The 12,093-nt window shown below is 60.4% G+C and overlaps 1 protein-coding gene across 1 annotated transcript in view; it reads left to right on the forward strand.

The window, feature by feature from the left end:
• Positions 1–12,093, forward strand: part of CROCC2 (ciliary rootlet coiled-coil, rootletin family member 2) — a 55,884-nt gene that overhangs the window by 34,651 nt on the left and 9,140 nt on the right. The window contains 8 exon segments of the mRNA XM_023743372.1: positions 287–430; positions 3,504–3,721; positions 4,242–4,401; positions 5,067–5,234; positions 6,787–7,111; positions 7,327–7,508; positions 7,974–8,094; positions 8,696–8,829. Of these exon segments, the coding sequence (XP_023599140.1) occupies positions 287–430; positions 3,504–3,721; positions 4,242–4,401; positions 5,067–5,234; positions 6,787–7,111; positions 7,327–7,508; positions 7,974–8,094; positions 8,696–8,829 (1,452 nt within the window).

Genomic DNA, 12,093 nt, shown 5'->3' on the forward strand with positions numbered 1-12,093 from the left:
AGAGGAAGGCCCAGGGGACGAGGAATAGGGTCAGCCCCTTCCCTTAGGGACGCCCCTTGGGGCCTCAGCCCCCACCCTTCACCACTGTGTCCACTCTGGACCTGGCATTGGTGGCACTGGCTGTAGCCAGGACAAGAACCGTCCCGTGGAGCCCCAGTCCCTGCTCTGGTCCCCACCTGCCTTGTGAGCTGCCCATCTGGTCCCAGGACTTTGTGTGGCTGCCCGTGTGGCCCCCACCCGCCATGGGCAGCCCCTTGATGCCTCAATGGCTTACTGCTCCCCCCAGGCCACAGTCAGAGCCACGGCAGCGGAGCTGAAGGCCCTGCAGGCCCAGTTTGAGGAGGCCATCTCGGCCCATGAGAGAGAGACCTCGGCTTTGAACCACAGTCTCCGGAAGATGGCGGCAGAGCGGAGCAATGCGGGCAGAGAGGTGAGGGGGTGCCCGGAGGGGAGAGAGGGAGGTGCCAGGAGGGGTAAGAGAGGGGAGTACAAGGAGAGGGAAGAGAAGGCAGGTGTGATCTGGGGGGTGGGGAGAGGGAATTGGGCCATTAGCCTAGAGGCCCATCCATCCAACACGCTGTGGGAAGATCCCTGGTGAGCAGCGTGAGGCATGGACCCCACGGAGCTGAGCCTGGGTGGGGTGAAGCCACCTTGGGGTCTCCTGGAGCAGAGAGGCAGCAGAGGTGCAGGGTGGCCCTGCCTGGGCCTGACATGGCCCCAGGAGCCCTGTGATGGTGTCCTGGGTGGGGACAGTCTTGGGCAGGGTGAGCAGGAAAGGCCCCAGCGAGGCCGGGTGGAGCTCGGCAGGCAGGCGATTGGGGAGGTGTTCCTGAGGTAGGTTTGACAGCACTCGGGCGCCTGGGAGAGGGGAGGGCAGGAGGACACGGGATTGGGCTGGGGGAGGGTAAGCTGGCGCCCAGGTAGGGCCGGCAGGCAGGGATGGGCGGCTCTAGCGCGCGTGCTCCCTGGGCAGTGTGCCAAGGCTGGCAGGCAGCTGACCGAGCTCATGCACTAGCCTGGAGGCTCGGCGGGGGGAGGAGGGGCTCGCCCTCCCCCAGCACCGGGGCAGGCTGGGTGGACGGAGGAAGAGAGCGTGATTTAACATGACAGGCTGTTTACTTTGGCCCCCAAAGAGAAAGGTCTCCTTTCAACAGATTTCAAAGTCAGGCCGGTCAGCGACCACACGGGGAAACAAAATGAGGTTTTAAAACTGGGGGCAGCAGTGGGAGGAGCTGGGAGATGTACAAGTTCAGGTTCTTGGAGAGGGGCCTCCAGAAAGGGAGTGGGGGGACGGACAGGGAGCCTGGGGGGTGAAGGGGAAAGAGGAGCATGGAAGCGCCCTCACAGGCGCCAGGCTGGCCAGGGTCGCCATGGAAACCATAACATTTTCACAGTCCTTAAACCGAAGGCACATCCAGGCCTCCAGCAGCCCTGACTGAGTCCACACATGTGTGTGTACATGCACACACATGAACCCACTGCATGGCTCACACGCATGCACACCCCAGACCTGCATGCACACACGTGTACACAAAAAGTGACAGTGCACACATGCATGCACACACATGCACTCATGTGTGGGCACAATGCACATGTAAACACATGTGAACACCATGAAGTACACACATACTAGTATGTCCAACAGGCAGCACATGCACTTCCATACATACTTGCATGCTCATACATAATGCCATGTGTGCTCACACATACATGTATGCAGTTGCACAACCACACGGTCACCATGCTGCATGCACACACACGTGCACACCAATCACACATGTGTGTTGCCATGCGTGCACAAATGAACATGCCACACGCAGGCCAGGGCCCTCAACTCCCCTCCCTCCTCTTTGCAGAGCTCTCGACCACCTCCCTGCAGGAGATTTCAAAAGAGGCTGTTTATACAATTTTTAGTAAAGAAATAATTATTATAATCACATTAAGCGATTTGGCTGTAAAATTCCTGTAAAAGGGATGGTTGTTCTCGGGAGACAGAGGGAGGTGGGTGGAGGTGCGGGGGAGGGGCCCTGCATTTGTTTTGCTTGTTTTCATCTCCTTGTCCTGGGAAATGAAAACAGCTTCTTTTGTGATGGATAGGCCCTTTTGCTGGTCCTTGACCTTCTGGGTGGATTTCTGCTGAGCTCAGCGGAAAATGCTCTACACAACTTGTGGCTCCCACATGTGGGGGGTGGGAGGAGAGCGAAGGGGGGGCTCAGGCCCTTCCCAAAAACAGAACAACAATAACAGCAGGCGGGTGCAGGAGCCAGGCCGGCCGGGGCCTGGACAGTGTCCCACAGAAGCAGCCAGCAAAGTGGAGTTTGCTCTTGGCAAACGGGCGTCTTGACATGGCCCAGAGTTCCTGCGGCTTCCCCTCCCTGGCATGTCCCCGCTAGCTTCCTCTGTCTCCTCCTGGGGGACATGCGAATTGGAACAGAGCTTTCTGCAGAGTGTCCTGGTTAGGGCCACAGCCAGCTCAGGAGGCAAAAGACCAGGCGCCCTGGCAGAACCCCCACCCCACAGCCTGGGCATTGAAGGCTGGGCTGCCCCTTCCCCAGCCTACACTCTCCCCCAGACCCTCCTAGCAGGGCTGAGCCCAGGGCCTTTGTGCCCCAAGGTGAGTAGGGCCCCTGACCCCCACCCACACTTTGGTGTCAGCAGGCTCTGCCTAGAATCCCCCGGTGTAGGGCCTGGTGCAGGAGAGAACACAGGTCCTGGTTCCAGGTGGTGGGTGTCCCACCTGCAGCCTCTGCCCCTCCCTGGGTCAGCTCCCTGAGGTGCGGACTGGACGTGGGAGCCTCCTACCATGGGCCTCCACTGCCCACCTCGAGTTTAGGAGGCTCACACTGGGGCACTCCATGCAGAGCACAGCGAGAACTCCCTGCCCGAGCAGCTGGACAGCCTGGCCCAGTGGGCCCTGGTGCCAACGGAGGATTCCAAGGACACCAGAGACCCGCCCTCCCACTGCCTCCGGTTCCGATAGGGGACCGGTGCCCAGTGTCAGGAGCCTCGGCGTTGACACTGCTGCCCATGCCGGGGCAGACAGTGACCCTGGGTGCCACGCCATTACTGAAGGAGAGGAGTGGACACCAGAGCCCGACAGGTGGCAAGGGCCATCGGGCAGTGGGTACTGGATCTGGTGGGGACAGTGCTGATGGGTGGGCAGAGCCGTGTCCCATGCACGAAGTATCCATCAACCCTGGGGTCCAGGGAGGGAGCACAGGACAGGACCAGAACTAGGAAAAGTCAGGGTGTCACCTGCCTGGGCTCTGGGACTGGCCCGGGGGAGTCACCCTGCAGCCACAGGTTGGCAGAACCAGGCTGTCTGCTTCTGCAAGCACTTGGGAGAGGAGGCCAGCAGGACACTAGCACTGCAGACCAGAGCCCGAGGCTGTGTGCTGCCTGTGGCTGTCCCTAGAGCAGCAGCTCTGCCTGCTGGACCCATAGCTCCTGACCCCCCACCCGGGCTGGCCCATGGCCCCTAGAACTACACGCTCCTTCTCCAGGCCGAGCAGCTGTGGGCACAGCTGGGGGAGGCCCAGGAGGGGCTGGCTGTGCTTCGCAGGGAGCTGCAGGGCAGTGAGGACAGTCTCGAGGGGCTGCGCAGGGAGGTCGTGGATGCCCACCGTGCACTGGGGGACGAGGCCCTCGAGAAGGACATGCTGCAGCGTTCCAACGCCGAGCTGCAGGCCGCAGTGTGCAAGGCTGAGCAGGAGAAGGCCAGGTATGGCTCCACCATGGACTGGCTGTGGGGAGTCCCCCTTGCCCCAAAGCTCCCTGCCCCGCCCCCCCGGCCGTGGTAGGAAAGGGGTTTCCTACTAAGCTGGGCCAGATGATGGTGGGGGATATACCCGGCAGGTCCAGGGTGCCGACTACCCATCCAGAATGATGACTGTTGGCCATGAGGGGGAGACCTGGACACACAGACCCGTCCCTGCCCTCAGGGAGTTCCCCTCCGGCAGGAAAGATGGGCCCCAGTGGCCAGTGGGAAATGGCCGGGGCTGGAGGGAGGGGAGTAGTGGTGAGAGAAGCTGGAAACATAGAGAGGGGCCAGGACAGCTGGGCACTCAAACCCACTGCCCAAAGGTGACAGGCAGCCCCAAGGAGGCTGGGCTTTGGGACGCCTTAGGCATGTCTCAATAGAGTGAGGTGAACAGCCTGCAGGGTAGCCTGAACGGTAACCATGGGAGACGCCAGAGCCCCCAGGTGGCTCCCCCAGCCCCAGCCAATGATGCTCTGCTCAGTTTTCAGCGGGCCAAGGAAGAAAAGGAGCAAAAGGTGCTGGTCCTGGAGGAGGCCCGAGCCGCAGCCCAGAAGGAGGCTGGCAAGCTGAGGGCCAGCCTGCAGGAGGCAGAGCGGGCCCAGTTAGACACCTGCCGGGAGCTCCGGGAGCTCCGCAGTCAGGTGACCAAGCTCTCTGGAGCCTCACACATGCCACTTTCCTTTTTCCCCAACCCTGGGGCCCCCCCACCAGGGCACCCAGGTGCCTTGTGCCTTTGGAGCCACCAGCAGAAGGGCCCTGCTCAGACTCACAGGGTTCCTGGGTGGGTCTGCCCTATGGGGCACAGATGACAAACCTCAAACCTAATGGCCTAAAACAACCTTCTGAGGCTCATGAACCCTGAGGGTCAGAAATCCAGCCTGAGGGCACAGGCAGGAGCTTGGCTCTGCCCCACAGCACAGGCACCCTCAGGGAAGCCTCCACAGCAGGGGCTTGACAGCAGGGACTGGGTCTCCTGGAGGCACCTCCTCTCACATGTCCAGTGGCTGATGCTGGTGGTAAGCTGGGCCACCAGGGCTGACGTTGAGCTCTGAGCTCTGCGCTCCACAGGGTCCTGGCCCCAGGGTGGAGGTGCCAGGTGTCTGTGGAGTGGCTGAGGGTAAAGGTCTGAGGGTACTGCACAGACCCCTTCCAGAGCTGGACTTGGCCTGAGCGTCCTGGGGTGTGGGGAGATGCCCGGGAGGGAGGCTTTTTCCCAGGACACGTGAGCAGAGGCAGGGGTGCAGGAGGCTGCCTGAGCTCCTATGAGGGGATGTGGGCCCCCATCAGTTCCGTACCCACCCTCCAGGTGAAGATGCTGGAGACCGAGAACCAGAGGAAAAGCCAAGAGGTGTGCCAGCTGCAGGCCCAGTGTGCACAGGACTCGCAGCGGCAGCAGCAGAGCTGGCGAGAGGCCCTGGAGCTGCAGAGGCAGGCGGCTGAGGTGGACGCTGCCCGGGAAGACGCCCAGAAGGAGGTAGAGGGCTGAGGCCCAGAAGGGGAGGCAGAGGTCCAGGGTCGCCCAGGCCTTGCTCTCACCCTCGTTTCATCACATTTTAGTCAAGGACAGAGTCTCACCCAGGCAAAGAGAGTTCTGAGCCTGCGGACAGGCAGGGGGACCCTGAAAAGACCAATTCTCAAGAGCTTCAGGTCTCTGAGCTCACACCTCCACCCAGGCCTGCACACGTGTCCCACGCCCCAACACCTGCACACACAGGCACACACTCTCCCATGAGCTCTCCCCAAACGCCTGCACACATGTCCCCACACCCTCCCACATGCACTCTGCCGTGAGCTCCCCCCACCAGCTCTCACAGCCCCACACCAGCTTGAAAGACCCTCTGTTCAGTCCCAGGCACCGCCCCTCGGGTTCTGTTTGCTGCCGGGCTGTGCTGCCACGGCCAGGTGGCCTTGGACCCCCCACACACAGCCTGAGAAGGTCTCCCTGGGCCTCGGCCTGTGTGGGGCTCCCGGGTTCAGACCCAAAGTCATGTGCAGAGTGGCTATTATCAAGTACCCACCATACCCAGAAACATGGTTTACTTCCCATGGCCCATGTGACCCCTGTGTCACCTCACAGCCCCTCACCTCCATCTGTGAATGGGGTCGTTATACTGCGGCCACCCAGGGAGGGAGATGAGATGAGGCCCACCTGCACTGGCGCCAGGCCTCCTACCCCGGGGGTTACAGTCTGGCAGGGGCTACATAGCCTGGAGCTGGGGCCTGGCTGCCTCCCCAAAACCTGTGCACATTCCGAGGGCGGGGGGGGGGGGGTCCCTGTTTATTGCCCTATTCACTCACCTTGTGAGAATGGAGGACTGGGGACACAGGCCATGACCAGGATCTGCAGCAGCAAACAAGTGGCCTAATTGGGAGTGGGGCGATGACCACAGCATAAGGACAGCAGGGTCAGGGAGGGCCCCCTCACCGGGGCTGGGCTGCCCGAAGAAGAAAGGGGAAGATGGCCCAGCAAGGACAGTGCAGAGAGGGGGCTGCCAGGGGCTGAAGTGAAGAGAGAGGGAACAAGGGAGGCCCAGCCAGGGGCGTCCGGGGAAGCCACCCAGCGCCTCCCTGCCCCCTCAGCCTCCGTGCACTGTGTGCGGGGTGGACGACATTCTATTTTTCCGTGGTGTTATCCGTTTTGGAAGTCTGTGGTGGCACCCCGGGGTTCCCCAGCCCTGGTCTCAGGTGATGCTGACACAGCCTTTGCTACCACAGGCCCTGAGCAGGCAGACATGCAAGGGGCTGGCCGCAGGAGGTGCAGCCCGGGCCACGGCCCTGTCTGGCCCAGGTTTTCACGAGGCTGCTGGGGGCTCTCTGCTGCCTGCCCGAATCTACTCCATGGTCCTGGGGTGCCCTTCCCGACCTGGGCTCAGGTGTCTCCCCTGCCAAACATGGGCTGTGAGGCAGGTCCTTGGTCCCTCCAGCTGTGATATGCCAAAGAGTGGCTGGAGCGAAAGGCCCAGGGCCAGTCTTCAGAGGTCCCTTAGCATCCAACCTCCATCTGAGCCCCCACGGCCCTGCCACAGGTCCTGAGGCTGCAGCAGAAGCTGGCGGAAGTGAAGGAGCGCCTCTGTGAGAGCCACAGGGCTGAACAGAGCCTCCGGGCTGAGCTGCACGGGGCCACCATGAAGCTGCAGCAGGCCAGCAGTGTGACTGACAGCCTCCAGGCGCGCCTGGACAGGGCCTGCCACCGCGTCCATAGCCTGGAGCAGGAGCTGGCCCGGGCAGAGGGTGCCAGGCGGGATGCACAGGGCCAGCTGAGCCGGCTCTGGTCCACACTCTGCTGCGAGCTGGGGCTCCGAGCACAGGGCCCCTCTGCCTCCCCTAAACGGCCCGGCTCCCCCACCAAAGGTCAGTGTCTTTGGTGGCTTCAGGGGGCTCCTCTCCCAGCTCCACCACCTACCTGGGCCACCCCCACCCCTCCCTGGGCCTCACACTCTGCACCATAAGGGCCTGGACCCTGTGCCCCATCCCCGGCTCCCTGTGGGTGGGGACAACAGAGAGAAAGGGAGACAGGACATCCATGTGCCACTGAGTCCGTCCCCTCAGACCTCACTGTCCTACAGGTTTGGACGGTTCTCAGGGTCACTCTGGGAGGCACAGTGCCAGCCCCCCTGCCAGGTCCCGCTCACCACTTCGATGGCCTTCACCCGCACCAGGACAGCAGGGCCCAGACATGGACGTGGCCTCTGTGCAGGACGCCCTGAGGGACTTCATGCAGAAGCTGCGGGATGCCCAGCAGGAGCGGGTAAAAAGGGGCAGAGAGGCCCTGCCCTGAAGGCTCCGAGAGACAGGAGGGGCCACTCTCTGTGTGCTGTCCACCTGGGTCCAGGGCAGGGGCATCACCATGCCCACGCCTGTCTCCTGAAGAACCATCCCAGGGGCTGGCCACATCACCTGCAGAGTGTCCCCCGTGACCTCTCACACGGGACCAAGCTCCCAGCAGCTACTCACATGGACTCCCCATCTTGTCACCCCAGGGATGCCCCTCCGAACCTGCCAGGTGGGAGGAGCTATGGGAAAGGCTGAGAGTCATGGCATGACCTATTCCCCGACTCTACGTGCATACCCCAAACCTAGACATGCGGGCACAGCGCCTCCAAGCCCTCCCTAGGGCCTGTCCTGAGTGCCTCTGTAATGCCCACCAGACCCCCAAAACCTCTAGCTTCCCACTCCCCGCAGCCCTGCCTGCTGACCTTTGACCTTCTCCCAGGACAACTGGCGAGCCCAGGTTCGCCACCTGAGCAGCTGGCTGAGAGAGGTGGAGAGGGAGCGTGCCCGAGCCCAAAGCCACGTGGGGCAGCTGAAGACAGCACTGGCCCAGGCGGAGGAAGGTGACCTCCCTTCCCCACCTGCTCCTGGGGGTCCCCCAGAACACCCACTCCTGGCCTCCAGAGTGCAGTCCTGGGAACAGCTCAGGCTGGGGCCATGGGGTAACACCAAACAAGCACCCCCCTGCACTGGGGGACAGCACTTCCTGACACTGTGAGAGGCCTCCCTCCATGGCATTCTCTTCCTACCTGGGCTTCTGCACTGGCTGTGCCCAAAGTTGGAGCCTTCCTCCCAGTCACAAGGCCCATCCCCCCCATTGGGTCTCTGCCCTCAGAGAGGCCCCTGCCCTGCGGGTCACCCCACTGCATTTCTGTCCCTCACCCCATTAGTGGGTCACCCAGGGAGCCAGGCCCAGGGCCTGAATGTCTGGAAGGAAAGGCCTGAGAGAAGGGTGGGCTGGGGAGGGGCCTGGGGTCCAGGCCTTGAGCTTTGAGGGAGGAGCAAGGTTGTCAGAGGGGAGCCTCTCAGCCCCCGCCATCTAGATGCCAGTCACTAAAACTCCCCGGGCCTCAGTTTCCCAGCCTCTGAGATGGGAGGGGCGATCCCCCGTATGGGAGTCCCTAGACCTTGGGAACCAGGCAAGCCACCCTGCTTGCCCCACAGGCTGGCGCCAGGCAGAGAGGGAGGCAGGCAGTGCCCAGGCCACCAGGGCCCTGCAGAAGGAGGTGCTTCAGAGGCTGGAGAGGGAGCACCTGGCGAGTGTGCGGACAGCAGGCCAGGAGAAGAGGCGGCTCCAGGTGGGGACCCCACACCCCAGGGCCGGGAGGGGAAAGGGGAGGCTGAAAGGGCTGCTGGGAGAGGAGGTTTCAGGTCCCTGTGGGCAGGTGGCCTCAGGGGCACTGGGTTCCCACAGAGCTTATCAGGGCTGTCCCTGCAGAGCTGTATTTGAGGTGGTCCTAACCCTTATTTTACAGATTGGGGAAACTGAGTCCTGGGCAGAGTGAGTTGGCCTAGGTGAGAGCCAGCCCGAGGCAGACCAGGGGCAGACCGGCCTCTTCCTGTGACCACACCAGCAGGCATAGGGTGGCCCAGCCTCGGTGCTCTCTCTCTATGGGGTCAGGTCTATGCTGTTACAGGACTTTTTTTTTTTAATCTTCATCCAAGGATGTTTTATTGATTTTGAGAGAGAGAGAGAGAGAGAGAGAGAGAGATGGATGTGAGAGAGAAACATCAATCTGTTGCCTCCTGTGCGCACCCCGACCATGGATTGAACCCCCAGCCTAGGTATGTGCCCTGACCCAGAATCAAACCCAAAACCTTTTGGTATATGGGTTGACCCTCCAACCAACCAAACAGCTCATCCAGGGCCTGTGGGGCGGTTTTTACCCCACGTCACTCACACACGAAGCAGGCTGCACAGGATGGACTCAGTAAGTGACCCCATGTGGGCTCTGTGCTGTGAAGGTGGCTGGTGGTCTGCAGTTTCCAGGTGAGGAATCTGGGCCCAGAGAGGGGCTGGCCTGGATGATGGGGGCCGGCTTCCCCCTCACTACCCCAGCCCCGGAAAGCTGAGGCTCCTGAGGACTTCGGAGGCGTGGGGAACAGTGTGCTTGGAGCGGAGCACTGGCCCTTGGGAGGCCCTGGGGGACCAGGGTCTCGGGCCTCACCCTGAGAAGTTAGGTGGCTGTGGGCAGCAGAGCAGAAGGGACTCGTGGGGCAGGACACGGGACAAGTGCCCTGGATGGATGGGTGAGGGAGGACAGGGATGGTCCTGCAGGGGAGGGGCCAGAGAAAGCACAGAGGAGCTCAGCCCAGAAAAGATTTGTAAGACAAAATGTAATTTCTGTTTCAAGACCCCTCCAGCTGAAGCTGCTGTGGTGATGGGGGGTGGGTCATCCCAGGGCCCAGGTGCCTGGCTGAGTGGTGGCAGGACTTGTGAGGTGTGAGGGTCTGAGAAACCAGGAGAGGTAGGGTGGGACTGTGTTCCATTTTACACATATGTTCACATGTATGTGTCCCATGCACATCTATAATAATAAAAGTGTAATATGCTAATTGTCCTTCTGGACGATCTTCTGGATGAAGCCAGGGCTTCGAGGGAAGCCCGGGTCCCGGGTGCCTGCTGGCAGCCAGAGGGAAGCCCGGGTTCTGGGTGCCAGAGGGAAGCTGGTGTCGGCAGCCTGGGGAAGGAAGGCCTACTCTTGCACGAATTTCATGCATCGGGCCTCTAGTTTGAAAATAAGTTGAACTATACCTATTAAATCAACCGTTACAAATACAACACTCCTCACTGGGTCTGTCTCCCGAATTTATCCAGGCTGAGAGTGATGCGGTAAATTTTCCCACTGTGATTTTTTTCTTTTGGTGACGTCTCCTTTATTCCAAGAGTCTTTGATTTGTGGATTTTTACGGCATGCTCTTCAGAATTCCACGTGTCTCGCTGCTCCAGCTTTTCCAGATCTGGAGGCCTCTGCCCGTAACCGTTCTGTCCTGAATTCCACTCCACCTGATGCGGCTCAGCCCACCCGTCCCAGAGGCACTCCTGCCCTTCCCGCCCCACCGTCCCTCAGCCAGGCTTCCGTTTCAACTCCACCTCTGAGTCTCTGTCCTTTTGCCGTTTCAGGAGACTTTATCCCACTTACAAGCCTCACAGTGGTGTGTTCACTCTGCTTTTCTCTGCCCCTGACTGTAGGTTGTTTGCTCTCCCCTTCCCTCCAGCGCCCACATCCTGGCCTCGTCCCTTTCCCTGGTCCTGGGGGTACAGGAGTGTTACGGAGATGAGCGTGGTAGCGATGTCGCACTGTGCTCAGGGAATGCTGGTGGCAGCTGGGACCCCTCCTGTGCCCGGCCTCCCCCAGGAGTTCTGTCCCGGGACCTGCCCTTATCTTTCTGCTAAGTGCCGGCTGGGTTTGTGCAGAGCCTGCCCCTGAGTTCGAAGCCCCCAGTGTCTGCAGACCCAGAGGATTATCCAACAGCAGCCACACCTGGTGCCTTCCTTCTCAATCACAGAGGCCGATGGAACCCCATTTGTGGGCTCCCAGTCCTGCAGGCCAAAAATCCCTTGTGGGTGACTTGTTCTCTCCCAGGTCTCAGCCTCTGGGGTGGGCTGGTCCCGAAGCTGAAAGAATCCCCTGGCAGCTCATTCAGGGTGTGGCAGGGTCCAGTTCCCTGTGGCTCTGGGTCCAAGTCCCGTATCCCAGCCCTCAGCTGAGGATGGAGCAACTTCTAGAGGCTTCTCCCAGTCCCTGCCATGGGCCTTCTCATGGGCCTTCATCGGATCCCCGAAGATCAGGCCTCCTGTGATACTAGACCCGCCTGGGTGGTCTCCCATTGGTTAATTACTAGCCCTCATTACCTCTGCAAATCCCTTTGCTACGTAATCATTACAGGATGACATCAGGGCCAAAGGTCACAGGCCATCTGTAACTGCCGGCCCCGGGTTTCAGTAATTTGTTGAACGTGTCGGCTGAACTCTTGTGCACACAACTGTCTCAGGTGAGCCAGCCCTCTTCCCATCTCTCCGAGAGAGGCCTTTTTCCCTTCGATCTCAGGCTGGTTGCTTGCCCTCTGACCTCCGTCTCGGTTGGATTCCAGAAATGTGAGAATGTTGTAGGTTATTTAAAGTGTTATTTCCAGAGTGGGAAGCCAGAACGCCCATTTAGCTTTGAAATTCAAAAACATTGACTCCTCCATTGTTTGTGCCTGTGCTTGGTGAACCGACGAGGCAGAATCCAATCTACCTCCGTTTATACAAGTTCTTTCCACTGGAAAAGCATCTCTCCTCACCATGCTTCCCTGTTTGTTTGTCCCAAAATTCTCAGCAGCCCAACACTGCTCTCTGGGCCTGTCTTCCTTCCTGACCTTGAACTTCACCTTTCCAGGTCCCAGCAGTTTAGGGTCTTCTGCCTGTTTAGCTGACCTGTCCTGTGTTGGCCTTTGTGTGTGTGTGTGTGTGTGTGTGTTGTTGTTGTTGTTGTTGTTGTTTTTGTTAATCCTCACCTGAGGATATTTTCCCACTGATTTTTAGGAAGAATGGAAGAGAGAGGGAAAGACAGAGAGAA

The sequence above is a fragment of the Myotis lucifugus genome, unplaced genomic scaffold (assembly GCF_000147115.1).
Source record: "Myotis lucifugus unplaced genomic scaffold, Myoluc2.0 scaffold_5, whole genome shotgun sequence".
Taxonomy (NCBI): domain Eukaryota; kingdom Metazoa; phylum Chordata; class Mammalia; order Chiroptera; family Vespertilionidae; genus Myotis; species Myotis lucifugus.